At 47.1% G+C, this 21,487-nt stretch overlaps 1 protein-coding gene and 1 pseudogene across 3 annotated transcripts; one reads left to right on the forward strand and one right to left on the reverse strand.

Moving 5' to 3' along the window:
• Positions 1-30: 30 nt before the first annotated feature.
• On the reverse strand, positions 31-11,107 carry SMARCD2 (SWI/SNF related BAF chromatin remodeling complex subunit D2). 3 transcript variants are annotated; one of them, XR_011166108.1, is made up of 14 exons: positions 10,586-11,103; positions 4,319-4,503; positions 4,053-4,095; positions 3,597-3,719; positions 3,157-3,324; positions 2,841-2,936; positions 2,595-2,696; positions 2,341-2,502; positions 1,990-2,087; positions 1,671-1,806; positions 1,392-1,514; positions 1,119-1,220; positions 601-1,012; positions 31-566 (listed from the first exon to the last, which is right to left on the reverse strand). XR_011166108.1 is itself a non-coding variant. In XM_069076262.1 (13 exons), the coding sequence occupies exons 1-13, from the start codon at positions 10,799-10,801 to the stop codon at positions 959-961; spliced, it is 1,608 nt and encodes a 535-aa protein (XP_068932363.1). In that variant the 5' UTR covers positions 10,802-11,103; the 3' UTR covers positions 31-958. The 3 variants fall into 3 exon arrangements, 2 of the variants coding, with proteins under 2 accessions (XP_068932363.1, XP_068932365.1); XM_069076262.1 differs by having other exon boundaries at positions 31-1,012; XM_069076264.1 differs by lacking the exon at positions 2,841-2,936 and having other exon boundaries at positions 31-1,012; positions 10,586-11,107.
• Positions 10,990-20,616, forward strand: LOC138152770 (selenoprotein N-like; annotated as a pseudogene).
• The last annotated feature ends 871 nt before the right edge of the window (positions 20,617-21,487 follow it).

Genomic DNA, 21,487 nt, shown 5'->3' on the forward strand with positions numbered 1-21,487 from the left:
ACTTTAGTGATTAGACTCAGAAGACACCAATAAACAAAAAGTATTTATTTGAAAATTTCCAAACTAGCCAAAAAAAACCCCAAAAAGTGGTACTTGCCGCCCCGTCCACTCCCCTTGCCCCAGCCCCTATGAGGCAGCAACACCCTTCCCCTCCACCATGCAAACATCCATACTTCCCCTACCCTTTTGCTTTTCTGAGGCCAAAGGAGTTGTCTTCCTAAGGGAGACTTCACTTTATCCTACCCCCTTCTATTCCCTAATGAAGGGGCAAAGCTGGGACTACTGCCTGACACTCAAGGAGATGATGGCGGCTGGAGCCCTTGAGCCGCTTGCATAGATTAAGAAAATGAAGGGGAGGCACCAGGTAGAGCTCCTAGGAAAACCCCCAACCAATCCCTATACAAAAAGGTGTTTCCCACTAGAAAACCTGTTCCCCAAATAGTGCAAATACCTGAAGGAAAGGAAGAGACCAGCAGTGACACTGGGCTTGTGGGAATGACAAAGAACTTTGGTTTAGAAAGGCCAGGGAGAGCCTGGGATGTGCCCTCTTACCCCTGCCTGGCTCCCTGGGGCCAACTCTGACCTCCATGAGGTCAACACCTGTAAACATAAAAACCCAAGGGTATTTTGGTTCTGAAATTTTGCAATTACAATATCAAAGCCCAAGGGCTGCCACAGCCCCCAGAGGTCCTGCTCAGGCCTGCCCATAAGGACAAAGGAAGCATCTGCTGAACCCAATTAAAGCCAACGCAAAAGTGAATAATAAGGCTGTGGGGCCCAAGCGACTATGAATCCTATGACTACATTTATGCAACTAAAGCTGGGGAGATGGGGTGGTGGAAGCTTCTCCACCCCATCTTATCCCACCTCCCTCTAAGCCCAGCTGGGGCACAGAGGGTGGCACCATTCCAGTCTGAGGAGGGAGTGGCTGCAGGAATAAAGAAGGCTCCCTGAGCTGCTAGGTCAGGCGGATTCCCAGCACCTGTTCCAGTTCCTGCCTGCGCTGCTGCACCTGAATTGGGGAAACGAGGGGGAAGAGAAATAAAAGATAAGTGAGCCTGAAACCTGCAAATTCATGAGAGGAAAGAAAAGACCAGGAAACCCTGACTAGTCCTCACCTTGGCAAAAATGTGCCTCCCTACAGCTTCCTGGGCCCAGGGCTGGTGGTAGAAAGCAGCTCGCCTTTCTTCCTCTGGGTTACCTATCACATCTGTGATGATCTATTAGGAGAGGAGAGAGAGCAGAAACCATGAGGACTCCTAGCAGTCCAACAAAGAAGTAGGGAGGAAAAATTAGTTGGTATCTCTGCTACTGTTGGCTGTAAAATCAAACCCACAGACTGGAAGTCAATATACTATTATCACCTCCCTCCCTAACCTATCATCTCATACCTTGAGATCTCGCCGCTGAGATCGCAACCATTCCTGAATGAAGTCCTGTGGGTCAGTGCTGAAACTGAGCATGAAATCCCTCTGAGTCTTCAGCTGGTTGATGGACTCAATGGTTTCATGGATCTGAGGAGAGTTGTGTCAGGGGAAACCCATTCTCCCTGGGGTTCTGCTCAAAGCCCTGAATTCAAAGCATAAGAACAGATACCCCATCCCAGGGGTCTCTAGGGCATGGGGGCAAAGGAGGAACTTACAGCTTACCCCTAGAGGGCAAAAGCCTACCTTAATATCCAGAGATGCAATCTCCTGTTGATTGGTGGTAGAGGCTAGAAAGTTACTCATCTGTGCCTTGAGTGGATCGTCTACTTCCACATCAATATCATAACAAGCTGTCTTCTTCTGGTCATTGGGGTCCACACTAGGCCAAACCAGAAGGGAAAAGGATGAGATGCCATACAGACCACGGATCCTGGGGCTATCCACTCCCCCATGCAACCCTAAGACCCATTTAGTTTCTGTATGGCAAATGCAAAAGGGTTCACCATTTTCCTAAAGGACCAAAGTAAGGGTGGTCCTTCTAAGCCTCCAAATACTTGTTTACCTGATGACATGATTGATGACAATGGGGTCTGGATGCTGCAGCAGCCCAGCCAGTTTCATGGGGATCTCAGAGAAACGAAGACGCCCACAACTAAAGATCTAGGGAAGGAGTAACTTGGGTAAGACAGGGCCAGGCTGTAGGCAGGAGAGGGCATGGAGTGGCGGGGGAGGGTAGGTAGCTGGCTGAAGTTTTGGGAAGGGTACACAGGGCATCCCAGGGCCTACAGGACCAGCAGTCTTGCAGAGTAATGTGAAGCAGAAGCTATTTCAAAAAGGACTCAGGGAGGCTGGCATGGAAGGGGTAAGCAGAGAGCAGGATGGGAACACAGAAGGGAGGTACTGGAGTGTTGACCTGGCGAAAGTAGCGATTACAATTGATGTATTCATGCTCATGCCCATCTTGCAGCTGGTTGTGCTTAATGTATAGCCACAGTGCCTGCATGATGGCAGCCCGGGTCTGGGTGTGCACACCAAGTAGCCGAGCCAACCGAGGGTCCAGCTTGTATTGGGGCGGCTGTGGAGAGACCAGGGTGGAAAGTCAGAGCAGAAGCCCAGCTGCCACACAGGCAACCATGTATTCACTAAAGTGTAGCCCTAGAAAATCACCTGATGATCCAGCATAAGCAGAAGGGTACACTTGACATTAAGGTCCCCAGGGCGTTTCACTTGGAAGCCATCTGTCTCTTGGGTTGTAGGCAAACGATGCCACTGAGGGGAAGAAGGGTCCATTGTATGGAACAATACATATAGTTTCCCCACATGTGGGACTCTGTGTCCCCCAAACATATCAAACTGTGGTTCCCAAAGTTCACAGGATCACCTTACTCTTCCCTTGGCTTAGGCTGGTCTCACCTCCACCAGATGGTTATCAGGTCCATAAAGCTCCTTGTCCAGCTCAATGACCAGACTCTTAAAAAATGAAGAAAACTTCCTCTTCTGTTTGCTGGGCTAAGAGATGGGAAGGAGGGTGCTAATTAGCTGACACCCCACCCCCAAACAAAAATGAGGACTGTTCCAGTCCTGGTACTGAAGGAAATCTGGGACTTTCATGAGACAATAGGACTTTGTGTGATGATGGGGTGGGAGTGGTGGAGTTCTCAATGACAACCTAATATCTCTTACCTCCCTTCTGTCCTTTCCCCACAAACCCCTTTCATTTTCAACTCACATCATCCAGTAGCTTCCCCTCCACTCGAAGTTCCCAGGAGGCCACTTTGTCTCCTGCTGGAACAGACCCTGGGGTTCCCACTGTAGCCCCTGAAGCTCCTGCTGCTTCACCTTCTGGCTTGCTGGGGCTGAACGTGTTAGAAATGTAGATTCGAAGCTTTCGTTTTTGCTACACAAAAAAAGACAGGGCATCCCTTGGAGTGAAGGTTAGGCCATGTTAAAAAGACTGCCAGCCACCTTAAAAGGACTGCCTCACAGCAGGTCTACATTGAATTCTAGATCAAATCCAAACCTTAAAGAGCAAGAGAACAACCACACCTCCCTAAGCTGGATGAGAGGATGGAAAAATTCAACAATCCTGCCCCAACCCTACCCTGGACCACTGATGCTATAATAAAGGCAAGAGAATTTGGGGAGGAATGGAATAGGGAATATACACACCGTCAATGGTTTCTTGATGGCCTCTTGGATCTCCATTCGCTTACGGGCAATTGTTTGGTCCAGTTTACGCTCAAAGGCCAAGAGGTCCATATATGCCTGAGACTCTGGGACTAGCTCCCGGATCTTGTGGTTGGGGAAGGGAAAAGGATAAGTAAGCATCAAACATCCAACCCTTGGTTACCTCCCCAACTTCATATCAGCTGAAAATATGTGCATTTATGGATCAAAGATCTAGGGTTAGAAGGGACCTCAGAAATCATCTAACCCTTTCATTTTGCAGATGAAGAAACTGAGGCCCAGAGATTAGGTGATTTGTCCAAAGTCACACAGGTAGTAAGACTCGGGTCCTGTGACTCCTAAGTGTCATTCTCTTTCCACTATATCATATCCAATTTAAGGGAATTCCCTCTCTCTGCCAGTTACCTACAGGGCTTTCCTCCTAAGCCTAATACTTACTCGCTGAGGTAGAACCTTATCTGCCATCTTTCTTCTCTTCAGCCTGCGAAGGAAGGAGAGACATCAGACACTCACTCATGGGCTTGCTTAATGAGTACACACAGACCATCTCTCCCCATCACTTCTCTGCTCCAAGCTCTAGTTTCTCAACTTTCTCCTGTAAGAGGACTATCAGAAAACAAGCCTCATTCACTCTGATCTCAGACCAGAAAAAAACCCTTATGTCAGAAAAGGTTGGGAGGGCAGGGAAAACAGATAGGACTTACCCTCGGCGCTGGGTGGGTATTGGAGGTTGGGGCTGCGGCACAAGCAGACGTTTCCGGAATGGGTCCATCATAGTAGGTGGCATCCCAGGCCGAAGTGGAGAAGCTGTGCCAAAGGGAGTACCAGCTGGGGGTCCCACCTGTAGGCCACTCATAGGCATCCTGCTTCCTGGAGACATACCAGGACGCTGCAGGGAAAGTGGAACAGTTGGGACATAGGTTACTGGGTGTGCACGACAAGGCCTTCCACCCAGCCCCTCCATCCTGGTCCTTTTGGTCACTAACGGCCCATTTCCCACCCTGGGCTACATAGAGCTCTGAAGAGTCCACAAAGTGGAGGACAAAGGGGAACAGGATACTGAATGAAAAAATATAAGCCCCACCTGCCCCACCCCCACTAATCTCCCAGGCAGTTGTGCCAGCGAATAGGATGGGAGTAGCCTTACCAGAGCACAAAGGAAAAGGGGAAAATCTCTCCTCTAGAGAGTGAACTGGTGGGAGGAACCCAACCTCTCTCAGGTTCTAGTTCCCAGAATGCAGCTGTGCTACCTTTCCCCAGGCTACATTTCCTGTGGGCTCAGAGCAACATGTCAAGGGCTCATCACCTGGTACCACAGAGCCTCTCCCTTATGCCCAGGCTTACAGTGTGAGCTAGGGGAAGCATCCTAGCCAGGCCATTCTAGTCTACAAGCCGCCACCCACTATGTTAGAAAGAAGCCAGGCTAACACTGATAATGTAGCTGCACTAAAGAGTGTAGTTCAGAGACAGATAACTGGTGGGTCAAAGCCACAAACAGCCCCTCCTACCTACCTCAACCCTACCCCCATCTCCTTGCCACTGCCTCTGATTCCAAAAAAACAATCTACTTGTGCCATCAATACCACCAAGCAGTAAGAGGTGAGACTCTTAACAATGGGGACTGTGTCTATGAAAGGGTTAAGAGGGGAAAGAAGGCTTTCCATATCCCATCAACTCACTGCAAAGAGATCTAGGAAGAGGGGAAAAGAACAAAGCAGAGGCACTGGGACTTTTAAATATCCCAAATACCTAACACAAATTGGGCCTTTCACTCAAAGCTTAGGCACCTAGGTAACCTGGGAGAGAGAAGATGCCTCTGCTTCCATCCTTGACCCCACCCCTTCCTATTTCCTCCAGCATACTATCCCCACAATCAACATCATCATCATCATCATCATCAACACACACACACACCCCTTACCCTTCAGTTTCTCTTTATCTACTGGCACATTCCCGAGTATCTACAGACATAGCCAGGTCTCTGCATTCTTAAAAAACCCTGACTTGATCCTGCAGTCCACTCAGCTCTTGTTTTATATCTCTATTCCCTTTTATAACTAAATTCTTAGAAAAAACTACACTTATTGCCTCCACTTCGTCTCCTTTCACTCCTGAACTAGGCAATCTGGCTGTCCATCTTATCCACTTTAGTAAAATTGCTGTCTCCAAAGTTAGCAATGATCTCTTAATTGCCACATGCCATGGATTCTTCTTAATCCTCATCCTGTTTGACATCTCAGAAGCATCTGACACTGACTCCCTCTTCGAAGTCTTGATGACGCTCTCTCTTGGCTGGCTTCTTGCCTATCTGACTTTTCTTCTCAGTCTCCTCTGCTCCACATAGATCCTGTTCTGTCACTAAGGATGTAACCTCAAAGCTCTGTTCTGGGCCTTCTTTTCTTATATTTCCCCCATCTTGGTTATCTCATTCAAATCCTAAGGGTTCAATTATGATTTCTATGCAGATAACTCCTAGACCTATATACCCAACTTTACTTTCTCCTTGGTTCACTTCTGCATCAGCAAATGCCTAGTGGACGTTTCCAAATTATCTTATAGGCATCTCAAATTCAACATGTCCAAACAGAACTCACTATTTTCCCCTTAAAATCTACCTTTCTTCCCCTCAAAAAAAAAAAGAATCCAATAAAATCTACCTTTCTTCTAAACTTTCCTATTTCTGCCAAGGGCACCACCATTCTTCCAGTCACAACCCCAAGTCTTCACATTCCTTCCCCCCATGGGGCCAATCGTTTTCCCATTCTTGTTTCTGCATCCACATCCCTCATATTCCTGGCCTTCCTTCCACTCATCAGCCACAACTTTAGTTTAGGCCCTTGTTGGCCCTAGACTAAACTAAAGCAATAGTCTCTGAATCGGTTTCCCTGCCTCAAGTCTCTCTAATCCAATCCACTCTTCACAGTTGCCCAAGTTATAATCTTATAGCACAGTTCCACTGTTCAGTGAAGTCCAGTGGCCCCCATGATTTCCAGGCTCAAATACAAACTCCTGTCTGGCATCTAAATGCCTTCACCATCTGTCCCCTACCCAACTTTCCAGTATTATTATACATGCCTCTCCTTCCCAAAATCTGCAGTTCAGCTCATCTGGCCTTCTTGCTGTTCCTCACATACAAAAGACCTTCCATCTCCAAACTTCTTTTTTTAGAACCTACAGCCTCCTTCACTGCTCAGCTCAAGTACTGACCCCTCTAATTCTCCAGATGCTAGTTAACACCCCCCTCAACAAAATGATCTTTTTAAAAATTTCTTTTGTATATGTACACACATAATGTTTCTCTCTGTGAAATCTAAGTTCTTTGAGGACAGGGCCTTTTTTGGTTCTTGTCCTTGTTTCCCCAGCACCTGCTACGGTAGCTGGAACATAATCACTTAATAAATGCTGATGGCTTGATCAATTATATCCAAGTACCCGGTCACACTGTTGTGACCTCAACTCTACTCCCCAAACCCTATATATCTCAGCCCTGCTAATAATCTAGTGCTTGGCACAAACGGGAGGGAAGAGTGCAAAGGGATTCTGTACACTCCCTCCCCTAGATTCCTCAGAGGCCTTAGAGCACCATTTACCTCCATTGTTGGTAGGTGCTCAGATAAACAGAGGAACTGCCTAGCGGAAAGGGCAAAGGTAGGGCTAGGTACAGGTTCTAGCCCAGACATCTGCTCCAGACTTCCTTGCCTCAGGCTCCCCATAGGCTCAGGCCTCTCCCATATGGCAGATGGGTTACAAACTTACAAGGCCTTGTGGAAAAGAGACCACTCTACAATATCCTGTCCCAGCTTGTTGCAATCCCTCCCCAAATTCTTCCTGGATTATGTGCTGGTTTAAGAAAACTATCCCATTTCCCAAGAGACAATCCTAAACACAAAGCTCCCAGCCTTAGTTCCTTAATTAGGGAACTAGTCTTGTTTCCCCTGATCTATCTGGATCACTTCTGGGGACACTTTTCCCTATATTTAGTACTAACCCCACCTCTTGACTATCTGGACTATCACGGACATGTCACCTTCCTTGAACTGAGTATGAACCAGAATCAAGAACTGGTTCAGCCCTTATCACTTAACAAGAATCAGGGCATAAGACTGAGAAAAGATTGGCTTGTCAAGGGTAGATAGTGAAGCCCAGGGACAGTGTACCTCTGCAATGGTGCTCCAAACAACAACTTTTTCAACAGCCAAAATGCACTTTAGTGACCCTGCATGTCTGACCAAAAGGGTCAGCTGAAAGTGGAACAGACTACACCTACAGATCTTTAAAAGTTCTAAGGGGACAGACAAAGCATGTCGCTGTCTTAAGGACACTATTGCTAAGCTGTCCAAATACCAACAGTTGCTGAGTTGTTCCGCTTTTTACAGCAGTACCCCACTACCTCCTTCCTTAATTTTCACTACAGTAGCCCTGTTCCCTTAGCTCATCCTACATTCCTAGTAGTATACAAAGTTCTCTACCCCCTAGATATCCTGCTAACTGGTCTAGGACAAAGCACAAGGAGGGCTCACTGACTCCTTGGCTTAGCCAGTTGGCCTAGAAAGATCTCCCCACCCATCCTTGCCAAATTCCCCTAGATCCAGATCTGCCCTTCACTATCTGAGCAAGGGACCACTGATTTTCCCTAAAGTCTCATAAATTAAATAGTCTGGCTGATTCTGAACTTGCCATGTTCAAGGCTATTTCCATGAATTCCATTCCTACTGCTCCTGAGAGACAGTGGGAAGGGAGGGGAGAAGAGAAAATTGAAAGGGAATATAATTCAATGCCATTTAATCATCTCAAAGAGGGAAGGGTTTTAGTTTAGCCCTGAGTCAGTACTAGGCTTGAAGCTGCCCAGGATACTGGCAATTCATGTCAAAGTTGATAGGCTCAAGGAACTGGTTTGTTTTTGGACCTCCCTGGAACCACCTTGGCTTTCAAAGTCTTCATGAGCAAGGCAGGAAGTAGGAGAGATGAACCTGTTTTCTTCAGGGCCTTGCTACTAGGGTCAATATGGCTTGTCATAGCCAATCAACTGGAAAAGGTAAGGGGCAGCTAGGTGGGGTAGCAAATAGAACACCAGACCTAGAGTCAGGAGAACCTGAGTTGAAATCTGATCTCAGACACTTGACACACTTACTAGCTGTGTAACTTTGGGCAAGTCACAACCCCAATTGCTTTGCCTTCCCTCCTCCAAAAAGCAAAAAAAAAAAAAACAAAAAAAAAAAAAACCCAGTTATCTTAGAGCCCTGGCAGAATGCACAGGTGTTCCCCTACCCACAGCAAGCTGCTTTCCTTCTAGTACCCTCAGTCTGATGACTTAAGGAGAAGAGGAACAGAGGGAACCCCAGCAACAAATGACTGGGTGGATCAGCAAAGAAAATCCCATACTAAGGTAGGTAGCTTAGTCTTCAGCATAGCCAAAAGTGAAGAGAAATGAAACAGGTGTGTAGGGAATGAGGACATTAACTCTCATAAGGATTCATAAACAATCTAAAACAACTAAGAAATTGGGTAACTGGGCTAAACAGGTGCGAGGCCCCAACTAACTAGAGTCTGGAACAAATCCCTGCTTTCTAGGGGCAAGGATAACTAACCTTTGACTTCTAGCTCTATGAATAAACTTTAAGACATCTGGGACAGTAGAGAGTGAGGCAGAAAGGGTAATACAGCTAACTCCTATCCTTCAGAATTCCCATCTTTTCCTGGGTTCCTCTAGACCCAGACCTGGACTCAGCAGAGTGTCTCTGAACCCTCTTGCTGCAATCAGCTCCCAGACACAAGGATGGTGAAGTGCTGAGAAGAATGCCTGCCTGTAACTGGGCTGTAGCTGGGTTCTCATGGGCCGGGCCTCCTTTCCTAAGAACTTATCTAGGTTACCTGGCTTAACTGAGGTATATCCCATTTTTTGAAAAACCTGATGGAGGAAACCCAATGGATCTCTACTGGAGGGTCTGGTCCTGGTGCATGAGGAAGAAGTTTATTCAACTTAATTCTAAGCTTCCCATCGGTTGCCATCTCTCCCTCCAAAAAAATAATTGGGAGTTACATAAAATCATTAAAACAGGCCAAGACAAGATAAAACACTACCAGTTCATGGCTCTAGAAAATAAAAAATGCCTGAAGCAAAAACTTCCTAGAAAACCCTACTCCTGCAATGGGGTTGCCATCAAAGGCACCCTACCCCTAAGTAACTCTAAGCTCCCATAGTTTGTTCATCTCCCTCCAGAAACCCATGATTACTCTTCCCATGGAAGGCCTCAAACCCTTTCTGCCAACAGCAATCTCCCCGCTCCTTAACGTGCCTTCTTTTGACCAGGACCAGAGGCACCTCACACATCTAGCTCTGATTTCCTCCAGCTGCACCAATACCCCAATGCCCCTCATTTCCATTTCCACCTCTACAGACACCTTTTACCCCACTCCCTTCACCAGCCCATGTGGCATTTTACTCTCATGTGGCCAAACTAGATTTCCTTTGCTCCACAACCTATGCCAGGTCTGGCCTTACTCAGGTTCACATAGCACCAAATCTCCCTCCACTCACCATCCCATCCCCACCTGCCCTTCCCACAGGTGCTGGCCTTGGAATCGGAGGGCTTGGGTTCAAATTCCACACTTACTATTTGACATCGGCCAAGTGACTTAGCCTTTTTGGCCTCAGTTTCCTCATCTGTAAAATGGGGGGTTGAGGGATGAGGCCTGGATGACCTCTGAGTTCCCTTCCAAAGTCTGAGCACCTATGATGGTGCCCTTATCCTGGGAGGCCACTGGCCTGGGGAGCCCCGGACTTGGTGTTCTGTGTTCTAGGTCCTCCCTCCAACCCTAACTGTAGTTGGCCTTGACCCTTGGCTGAAGAGTGACCTTTGAACTTGGCACCTTGAGCCCCACTTTCTCTGCGGGCGGGTGTTCGCCCAGGCCCCTTCACCTGAGCCCCAGACGCCCCACGCCGCCCCAGCCCCGGCACCCCGGCCCCGCACCTGGTACTGCGCCGCGGGCCCCGCGGGCCCGATGGGGCGGAAGGCTGCGGCTCCGGGCCCCCCAGTGCCTCCGGCAGGCCCTGGGCCCCTCAACGCCGCTCCGGGCAGCATCCCGGACCCCGAGGATGGCGGGGGGGCCCCCAGGGCCGCCGCCACTGCCCCCCCGCCGGGGCTCAGCGGGGGCAGCGGGAACCCGCCCGCGCCGCGGCCCGACATCGTTCCGTCCCGTCTGGCCTCAGCCGTGAACCAGGTTCCGGGCTCTGCGCTCGGGGAACCCCCTCCGCGATCCGAGCTCCGGGGCTTCCAGGTCCGAGCTCCGCTCTTTACTGATCCAGTTTCCGGGATTTCCCGGTCTGGGACCCGAGATTTCCTGATCCGGGTTCTAAAGTCTGCACTGATCCGGTATGGATTGGGTCGGTCCTAACTCTGCTCCTGGGCTGGGAGGAGGGGGAGGCGGAGAAATCCAGATCTGGGCTCGGTACCGCACCCGCCCGCTGGAAGTTCAGCCCTTGGTGGGAGGGGGGGGGAGGGGCAGCAGTGTACCTACTTCCCGCTGACAGCAACAAACTACCAACTCCGCCCAGCTCCGGGGTAGACCCCGCCTATACCTCTGGCCTCACCCAATCCAGGGCCACCCCCTCAAATCCCGCCCGTCGCGAGAACCGCCTCTAACTGCCGGCTTCCCTCCCTCCCTTCGCCAGAACCCTGCCTCCTTCCCTCCCAATCCCGAGATCTCCAGCGGCCTCTTCCGCCTTCCAGCTCTGCTCCCGCCCCCTTCAGGAAGGGAGGAGGAGGAAGAACCTGAGCCGATCCCAAAGCTGTCAGGCACTTTCACCCTCTTCTAGCCAATTCTTAGTAAATTTCACCGTGTTCAGTTTAAGATCCAAGCCCCGTGGGGTGCCCAAGGGCAGGTTCCCCATTCATTTCCAGGGGAAGAGAGAAAGACAGCAAACTGTCAAAGATGCAGTCAAAACCAGCCCATCCAGTCTCTGCAACGCTGGAAGGGTGGGTGGGAACTGGGCTCCCAGGGCTCCCGCTCCCATTCACCCACTTCCGCGTGCCCCCACTTGGAAGAAACTGATTCCCTGTACACCTCCACTGATTGCTTTTTCACATTAGATTAAACATTTATTAGTCAGCAGGTTAAGTCCGTAGTCATTTATGCAGCCCTTACCATTGTCAGGCATTGTGTTAAGCCCTGGGCATGCAAATGCAAGCAAAAATTAAGACAGTCCCTGCCCTCAAGGAACTTACATTCTAAATAATAATAACCAGTATTGATATTGTGCCATGTGCCAGGCACTGTACTACACTATCTCATTTGATCCTCCTAATCACCCTGGAAAGCAAGTGCTATTAATAACATCCCCGTTTTAGAAATGAGGAAAATGAGGCAAACAGGTGAAGTGACTTGCCCAGGGTCGAACAGCTAGGATGTGTTTGAGGTTGGATTTGAACTCCGGTCCGCATGACTCCAAGCCCAATATTCTATTCACTGAGTCTCCTAGCTGCGCTGCTGTTTTTCTAATAGGGATAGACCACACATAAGAAGGAGTTGAAGGGGTTGGGATGGGCAGGGGTCTGGGGTGCGAGAGTGGAAAAAGAGAATGAAAGTTGACTGATTTGAACCTTTCTTCAAAATGGAGGTTCAAGGAGTTAATGAGAGAAGGGGGACCATTGGGAGATGAGACTGATGGGGGTGCTTGGGTGCCTGTGCTTGAACCTCGGTTTGTAAAATCACATTTCTCTCTAGCCTCAGATTTCCCCAGCTTCAGAGCATTATCTCTGCCCCTTCTCTCCTGCCAGTACTCTGCCTAGCAACTATTCAAGATCAAGCCCCATCCAAATGTTTATCTCCCCAGGTACAATAACAAGCTGCACCTATGAATCCTTCACTAGATTATAAGTAACTCCCTAGCTCATTATGTATGTCCTGAATCCCTAGTTAGCTTGGGACATATGTATACTCCCAACATCTTGTCAAATATGACATTGATGGGTGGGATCGTGGTCAGCCCTGACCAAAAGCGGATTTAGTGAAGTTTCAAGCCTAAAACCACACCTCCAAGTAGCCCTCCCTTGGGCTATTTCCCAATGAACTCTGAGTAAAATACCTGAGCTGTAGATACTAAAAGTGCGTGTTCCTTTAAGAACTGACCACTTCTTAACTCCTCCCTAATCCTGCCCTCACTCGGCTAGTTAGCATATTTGCCGGAGGTTTCACCAGAGTTATCCTACATAAACTTTAGCTGTGCCCTTCTAAGATTGCAGGTTCGCTAAGAGCTCTTGCCAGCTTTATAGTGTATCAATAAATTTTTGCCACCTTAACTCAGAATGCTTGAGTTGGTGAATTCATTCCAGACTGGGGATTCTGGTTATTGGGGTTCCTAGACTCTGAACTCCCTGACACCTCGAGTCCCCCCACTTCCAACCTCCCCCTCCCCCAAGGCTGCGGGAGAGGGCAGCTGAAGCATGATGACTAAGTCCAGAGAGTGAAACATCTCTGTTCAGGGTCATTCCCCAAAATGAAGATTCCAGGAGGAACTCACCATTTATTAAATTGTATTGTTCTAATCCTGACTCAAAGCTTGTTGGTAGAGTATTATTTGTAGTATGAATTGCTTCATTACAGGATTCCTTCACACACACACACACACACACACACACATTTCTGGCATGCATTGTAAAGGGTGTTGATGAAGGTGCTGAGGTTTGGGCTTTAGGAGTATTGTGACCCCAAAATACCAACATGCCGGGTCCTGCCGAATGAATTTGACTCAAACCTCTCAGTAAAAGTAAAACAAAGTTTATTGGGCATAATGGGTGGACTTTTAAGGAGCCTAAGTATTTGTGCCACTTGAATTGACAAGCAGCCCAGAACAATCTGTCACAGACTGAGTCTTAGTTGGAATGAATCTCAGCCCCTTCAAGGAGGCAAAATGGATCTTATGTACCTCTTATGTACAGAAGTACTGTGGGAGGGATCTAGGGGTGGTCTAGTAGTCTGGGGTGATGGGAGGGGGGGTCCAGGCAGGATCTTGATGGGACTGAGGAACCTAGAGTTTGAGATTTTGATCGAATCAAGGGTGGGAAATAGCCAGAGGTGACAGACAATGAAGGGCTAGGATAGTTTAAAGGTAAGAGATTTGGTTGTAGATTTTTTGATACAACCACAGATGGGAGATAACTGAAGGCTACCAGGAGATAACAGACTATGGAGTACTTTTGGCCTCTGGGGAACTGAAGATCTAGTGGGAAGATTCAAGGGAGTTCCCAGATCCTAAACCCACCAGAGGAAGCATCTCATCAATCTTCCATTACAGTATTTAAAGTAATTTGATTTTCATGAGGGTAGCAAAGAACTGGAAACAAAGTTTTGACTGGGGAATAATTGCTCAACAAATTGTATCATGAATGTAATGAAATAGCACTGTTCTGTAGGAAACCTATGGTTATGATGAATACATAGAAATATGGAAAGACTTCCACGAACTGATGCAAAGTGAGGTAAGCAGATATTGAAAAACAAAATGCACAATGACTACAACCACGTAAATAGAAAATATGATGTAGCTTCCTTTTGTGTAGACTTTCCCCATTAGATTGTAAGCTCCTGGAGAGCAGGGACTGTCTTTCCTATTTGTAACCTAAACTCTTAGCACAAAGCCTGGCACAAAAGATGCTTAATGAAAGTTCATTGACTGACAGGTTCAGTATCTAGGTATCTGCTCTTTTCACTATTTAATACAAACATCAACTTGGTGCACATGCCAACTCTGCCACTTTCTATCTGTGTGACTTTGGCAAGTCCCTTAACCTCTGTAAAACTCAGTTTCCTTGTCTATATAATAAGCGGGATTGGACTAGGTAATTCTTTTTCTTTTTAAATCATATAAAACATTTCCGTATTAGCCAGGTTGGGAGAGGAAGCAAGTGGGAAAAATATGCTTCCATCTGATGAGGTGCAGGCTCTGGGAACCCTTCTTGAACTCTGATTGAATCATCCCATTTGATGAGGCATTTGCATGAGGCCATAAGCTTTACTCTGTGGCTGGGCCCAGACCTCTGTTACTAGCTTAGCCCTCCATTGTCCGTCTACTTCCCACCCTTGAGCCTATCAAAATATCCATCCACCCTCGAACTGGCCTAGCCTACCATTGTGGGCTCCAGGTAGCCTCCAGCAACTTCCCGCCCTTAATCACTCATTGACTTCATCTGACTCCTCCTAAAGACCCTCCCTAAACTCCTCCCCTAGACCACCCCTAATTTCCTCCCGTGACCTTTTGTATATAAGACCTCGTCTTGTCTCCATGTTTGTGAGAGTGTCATAGAATGACCTAAACAGACTTACTCTGTGCTTAATACAAGCAAACTTTTAATAAACTTTACTTTTCTTTGACTGAGAAGACTTGAGTTGAATTCATCCAGGACCCGGTGTGTTGGTATTTTGGGGTCTCCAGAGCAACCCTAACCCAATTTATGGGTAACCTCTTCACAACTGCACTCCATCAGTTCTTTCTCTGGAAGTGGATAGAATTTTTCACAAGATAATCCAGTGATTTCCCACTGTCAATGATTCTTGTTCCTCTCTATTACCCTCTTCCTACTTCAGTACAATTCTTTGGCATTTTTCACAAACTGCTTGTCTGAGCAGAAAGCTGGTTTCCCCTCCTCCCAAGAGTCAAGGCATCTTAGTACTTTTTTTTTTTTTACTTCTTCTTAGATTCCCCTAGTAAAGTGCTAATCAGCAGTCTGCATTCTGAGAAGACATCAAAGGCCTTCTTCCACACCCTCAATCTTTACCCCAAATTCATCTTTCTACTAGAGAAAAGGGTTAATGCACCATAAGACACTAGTAAAATCACGTAACTTTTATTTGTTCCTCATTTTACACTTCTAGAAAAAGAGGAATGACAACCTTTACCCCAGTGTAAATAAGATCATAGATTAAATTCTCAGTTCAGATGCCATTTCTGTACTTAAGGTATGTCAACCTGTTTCAAAGGTTTGGTTAAAGGAGACAGACAAATAGTAATATAAGATTACAACATTTATGTGCTATTCCCTTAAAGCTAGTATTACTTGTACAAGGAGGCAGGAGTTGAGTCCTGACTGATTTTTGAACAAAAGGATGAGAGATTTTAAGTACATTTTAGGACCATCCCAATACAGGGTGACTGAGTCACACGAATTTGTGATCCCCATAATGGTTTAATCATTGTATGAGAAAGGAATTTTCTTAATTGAATAAATGGTAAATACAATAAAACAAGAGTTGACCAAGTGTCAATTGAAATTATGATCCAAAATATCTGTTTTCTTTACCATTTACATTCCATAACATGGTATATGCCCAGAAAATATTAAGATAAGAAAAAGTCAAGTTAATGCCTGAGTTGAGGGTCTTGTCCTTAAGAGCCATAAAGTGGTTGACATAAGGATAAGGGTTCTCCGAGAGTGAGACAAAGCTGGGTCTGTTTGGAATTTATGATCTCAGGGTGCTCTTTTAAATTCTACTCCCAGCCTTATCTAGTCTCTGGAGTGGCTGACACAGAAAAAAGAGCCTTTTTAAAATGAGGCAAAACAGTCTGTTTGGTTAATTCAAATTTTGGCCAAAATATGATATTTCGTGATTATCAGGTATGATTTAAGGTATTCCCACCTCCATAAACTTTCAACTCTTAACTCTTTCTTTTCTGAATTCTGGGTGAATTTATCAAATAGATTTGTGACCTCATGGGTTCAAAAGTTCCTTTCAGCAATACAGATTGCAACCCATCCATGTACATCTCGTGAGACTTTTGCTGCCACCATATGTTTCCCAGAATGTGTTTTGTTTACTGTGCATGTTTGTCCCAAGGGCTTTGTTTTTCTTTTCTTTATTTTCCCTATGGCATTCGGGAGGGAAAGAAGAGAGCAAGTAAAGACAGAGGTAGGATGACCAAAAGAACAAAAACAAAAAGGAACAAAATGTTACTGAGGCATTTTTTTATTTTCAAAAACAGAAAAGAAGAAAGGCTAGAAAGACCAGACAAGTACAGCTTTGAAAGGTACTAGGTGAAGTTATATACTTTAAAAGAAAAACGGGCAATATATAAGAAAGATCTGCAGTTCTATGTGCAGCCTGAGCTCCTGAGTGTGGCCAGCTTTAACATGGAGTGAGCCTTTGAGCATGCCCAATTTATCTAACACGGAAGGAACTCAGTGGTTTCTTACCACATGGGTGGAGTAATCTCCTTGACTGGCCGCCTGGGTCTTTAAAATGGGGAGAGGAACAGAGCAGGCTCTCCTCCACCATTTTTCTGCAGTACTTTTTTTTTTTTAAGCAATTGGGGTTAAGTAACTTGCCCAAAGTTACACAGACAGTTTTTGTGTGTGTGTGGGTGTTAAGTATCTGAGGCCTGAACCATTGGGTCCTCCCGACTCCAGGGCCAGAGTTCTTACTCACTGTACCACCTAGCCGCCTCAGCAGTACTCTTTTTGTAAAGAGAGCCTGTAGCCCAGGTTTGAGAAATGGGCCTGGGGGTGTTGGTTTCTGTTCTATTTTGGTTGTTCTCAGTTTCAGGTGTCTGTCTGAGGTGATCCTCATTTGGGCCTCTCAGTTCCAGGCATCATGACTTTGGATACAGGGTTGCAGGTGGGATGATGAAGCCTAGCATGGACACCCCGACAGCCATGATGCCAAGGATTCTGATACAGGAGGGTTTTGGACTTGGAACTGGGACTGTCCTTTATTGGAACTGGGTTAAACTGTGTACCTAATCCCCTTCCCCTCCCCACAGACTGAGGTGGTGTAGGGGAGGAGGAGAATTATGCCTCCCACCTGTTTGGGGGAATATGTTTGTCTGTTTTTGATATCTTCTGAAGTATTTCTTTGTAAAAGTTCCACATGTATTAACCTCTTTTTCTTTTCTACTCTGTAGATGGGAAATGCCTGTTTTGTTTGATGTTTGCTAAGTTCAGAATACAATTTTAAATTTTTAAAAAAGTTTCCCACAGAGGATTCACCTAATATTTAGGTGGCACAGTGGATAAAGCACTGGGCCTGGAATCAGGAAGACCTGACTTCAAGAGGCCTCAAACATTTACTAACCATGTGACCCTGGGCAAGTCACTTATCTGTCTCAGTTTCTTCAACTATAAAATGGGAATAATAACAGTACCTACCTTGCAGGGTTCTTGTGAGGCTCAAAGGAGATAATTTTGCTTAGCACAGTGCATAGCACATAGTAGGCATTTAATAAATGCTTATTTCCTTTCCCTTCCCTTCCCTTCCCTTCCCTTCCCTTCCCTTCCCTTCCCTTCCCAAACTTCACAGAGCTTGAGATCCTCAAGTGAAGTTTGGATTCAGTCCAAGGGCCACACTTGAGGACCTCAAGAGCAACATATAGCCTGGCCACAGATTCCCCACCCCTACTCAATTTTTAATTCTTTGGAGGCAATTATATTCCATGTCTCAAAAGCCATATATTATTGGTTCTTAACCAGGGGCCCTGAACCTGTTTTTAAAAGTTTTGCTATCTGTACTTCAGTATAATTAGTTTCATATGTAATTCTATGTATTTTATTTTGTGTATGTAAAATGCAAAGGGGCCCATGGGCTTCAACAGACTGTGACTGATCTAAGATCCAAAAAGAAAGCTAAGATCTGCTGCCATATAACAATACATATAGAATGTTAGTTTTCTGCAGGGTATGTGCATAGAGTTCATCTCTGTTCATATGCATGTTCAGCTGATGCAAAGTTTCCAATTCTTTCTCTTCCTCCAGCTTCTCCCCACCCATTGAGAAGGCAAACAATATGCTATCAATTATACATGTGCAGTCATGCAAAACATAATTAAGAAGGAAAATTCTTAACAATTTTGAATCTTGGATCCACTGAATCTTTCTCCTTTTCCACCATCCAAATAACTTTTTGGTTAGCTCTAGTTGAAAACTACTCCTTGGGCAGCGGAGGCTTGGAGGGGCCTGGCTGGCTCTGAGGGGCTGGATCCTGGGAGCTGCCGCCGTGGTCACCATGGTCTGGGGCTGCAGTCCCAGCTGGCAGCCCCGCAGCCCCGGGATCCTCCAGTGCACCAAGCCCGCTGGGGCCTGGTCCTGCTAGGGGTGCTCCTTGCGGCTGCTGCCACCTGGGGATACACGAGCTACCGGGAAGCCCAGGCCGTGGCTCTGAGGGAAGCAGCATTAAAGTCCCTGGGGACAGAAGGCCTGTACCTGTTTTCTTCTCTGGATTTAGACAAAGACCTGTCTATCAGCCCAGAAGAGTTCAAGCCTATTGCCGAGAAAATCACAGGGTCGATGCCTGTCACTGATTATGAGGAAGAAGAGAAGTCACAACTCGAGCCCAAGTGAGATGCTATACATAGAGGAAAACTTGTCCTCAGAGGAAAAGCTATCCATAGTAGCCCGATTCTAGCCCCTGCTCCTGGAGACCATGACAAAGAGCAAAGATGGTTTTCTGGGGGTTTCTCATCTTGCCCTGTCTGGACTTCAAGAATGGAGAACCCCTGCCTCAGAGCTCATGGAGTTCTCTGCTCGCCAGTTCAAGCCTTTCCTGCCCTCCAAGAGCAACATGGAGCTGGGAGAACCCTGGTGGATTATTCCCAGTGAATTAAGCATCTTCACTGGATATCTCTCTAATAACCGATTCTACCCACCTCCTTCCAAAGGCAAAGAGGTCACCATCCACAAACTGCTGAGTATGTTCCACCCAAGGCCTTTTGTGAAGGCCCGCTTTGGACCCCAGGGCGCAGTGGCCTGCCTCACAGCCATCAGTGTCTCCTACTACACCATGGCTTTCAGGATCCAAGCCGAGTTCCAACTCAACAAGCCACCCCACTTTCCCTTCTGGTTCTCTCCAGGACAATTCACTGGGTACATCATCCTCACAAAGATGCCACCCATGTCTGTGAATTCAAGCTCTTTGTGCCTAACCACAGGTCTCTGAATGTGGACATGGAGTGTCTGTATGGAGCCAATGAGAAGAGCAGCATGGAAGTGGACATCAGTTACCTGCCTCAGATGGAGCTCGAATCCCAGGGCCCCTCAGTGCCCTCTGTGATCCAGGATGAGAATGGCAATGTTATTGACAGCTGCCTGCCTTCTGGGGAGCCCATCCAGTTTGTATTTGAGGATATTGTGTGGCAGCAGGAGCTCAGCTGGGAGGAGGCAACCCAGCAGCGGAAGCTCGCCATGTACCCATTCAAGAAGGTCACCTACCTGCCATTCACTGAAGCATTTGACCGAGCCAAGGCTGAAAACAAACTAGTGCACTCCATCCTGCTCTGGGGGGCCCTAGATGACCAGTACTGCTGAGGTTCAGGGCGGACTCTCCGGGAGACAGTCCTGGAAAGTTTGCCCATCCTCACCCTCCTCAATGACAACTTTATCAGCAGCTGGTCCCTCGTGAAGGAGCTGGCCAACCTGCACCTGGAGAAGTATAGCTTCCCTGTGGAGATGATGATCTGCTTACCCAATGGGACTGTGGTGCATCATATTAATGCCAATTACTTCCTTGACATCACTTCCATGAAGCCAGAAGATATTGAGACTGGTGTCTTCAGCTTCTCATCTACCTTTGAAGATCCATCCATAGCCACTTATGCACAATTCCTGAAGGAGGGACGTCCCCGAGCTCAGCCCTTCCTTCAGTGCTAAGATCCCAGACAAAAGGACACAGAGCTGTATGAACTCTCTTATTCCAAAGTGGCTTCTTTCAGTCCCTATTTGTGACAGAAATTCCTCCATCAGACACAAAGATGGAGCTGATCCTAAAGCCAGAGTGGTCCTTCACACATTTCACTCCCATAGAATCATCTCTCCAAGATGCAGCTACTGGCCTTGGCCTCTCTGGAAACCCCAGTGATGGTGTAGGACTCCCTGTTTCAGGTTCCATTTCTTTACAGTTTCCTCCAGCTGCTCCTTCTTTGAACCCTAAATGTTAATTTAGAAAAGAAATTGGTTGGCTTCCAGAGTTTCTTATGGGGAAAGACCCACTCGAGTGGCCCTAGCACCTGAGGACTCGGCAGCCCGGGACCCGTCCTCTTAACAATTTTGAATCTTGGATCCACTGAAATCTTTCTCCATCAGAACTGTCCTATTGACTCTAGCTTCTCAAAAGCAAGCAAGGCATCAAGACAAGAATCCACCCGTTCATTTGGGGTGAGGAGCACTGAGGAAAGAGAGCTGCCATTTGGCCTAGAAGGCACCAAACTATATGCCTATTGCCCAGCCGCCTAACTTTCAGGCCAAAGGAGACTCTGTTTCTGCTCCCCGGAAGTCTGCCCTGATTCTCTCCATTTATTACTGTTTTCTTTTCCAAGATTTGGGGGAATTGGCCCAAGCCAGACTGCCCTCTGGTTCAGGTCAGAAGGAAAAGGGAAACTGAAGTTAGATACAGCTGTATCACCAGGAACACCCTTAAGGGGCCACACTGTCTGGTCTCTGTTTTTCAATGAGAAACCAGGTTTTGGTGGAGACCAAGGGCACCCTTGAAGAAGACAAGTCACGAGAGGACCTGAATAATCAGACCTCATCCCAGCCAGCCTCCTTGGTCCTTGTAAGGTGGGGCCTCAGGACAGAGGACCTCCATCCCCAGGTACTGTTTGCCTCCTCTGCTTGTTTCCTGCCCCCTTGAGTCACTTTGGCAGTGCTGTAGCCCTAGGACCCTGTAAGCCAAATGCTCACTGGTAAAAACAAGGAGACCTGGCTCTTGGAGCTGAGCTGAGCGCTGCGGTTCTGGCCTTGAGAAATGGCAACCAGAATGCTTCCCCTCCCGTTTGGCTCAGTCCTTGGGTGCTCGCCTTAGTGCAACCTTGAGGCCACATGGTGGAGTAAAAAGATCCTAGACATGGAAGCCAAAGACCTGGGTTCAAATCCTGGATCTCCTGCTTCTCTGTA

This window comes from Petaurus breviceps, unplaced genomic scaffold (genome assembly GCF_028583685.1).
Source record: "Petaurus breviceps papuanus isolate PSGF00001 unplaced genomic scaffold, PetGlider_PUasm1.0 90925, whole genome shotgun sequence".
Classification (NCBI taxonomy): Eukaryota; Metazoa; Chordata; class Mammalia; order Diprotodontia; family Petauridae; genus Petaurus; species Petaurus breviceps.

Excerpts from the sequence above, each read along its gene's own strand:
- SMARCD2 (XM_069076262.1), bottom strand. The coding sequence starts at position 10,801 with ATGTCGGGCCGCGGCGCGGGCGGGTTCCCGCTGCCCCCGCTGAGCCCC. Across the intron at positions 2,937-3,156 it reads AGGGGAAGCTACTGGATGAT|CCCAGCAAACAGAAGAGGAA; the intron begins GTGAGTTGAAAA and ends CCCATCTCTTAG. Across the intron at positions 2,697-2,840 it reads CTGATAACCATCTGGTGGAG|TGGCATCGTTTGCCTACAAC; the intron begins GTGAGACCAGCC and ends TCTTCCCCTCAG.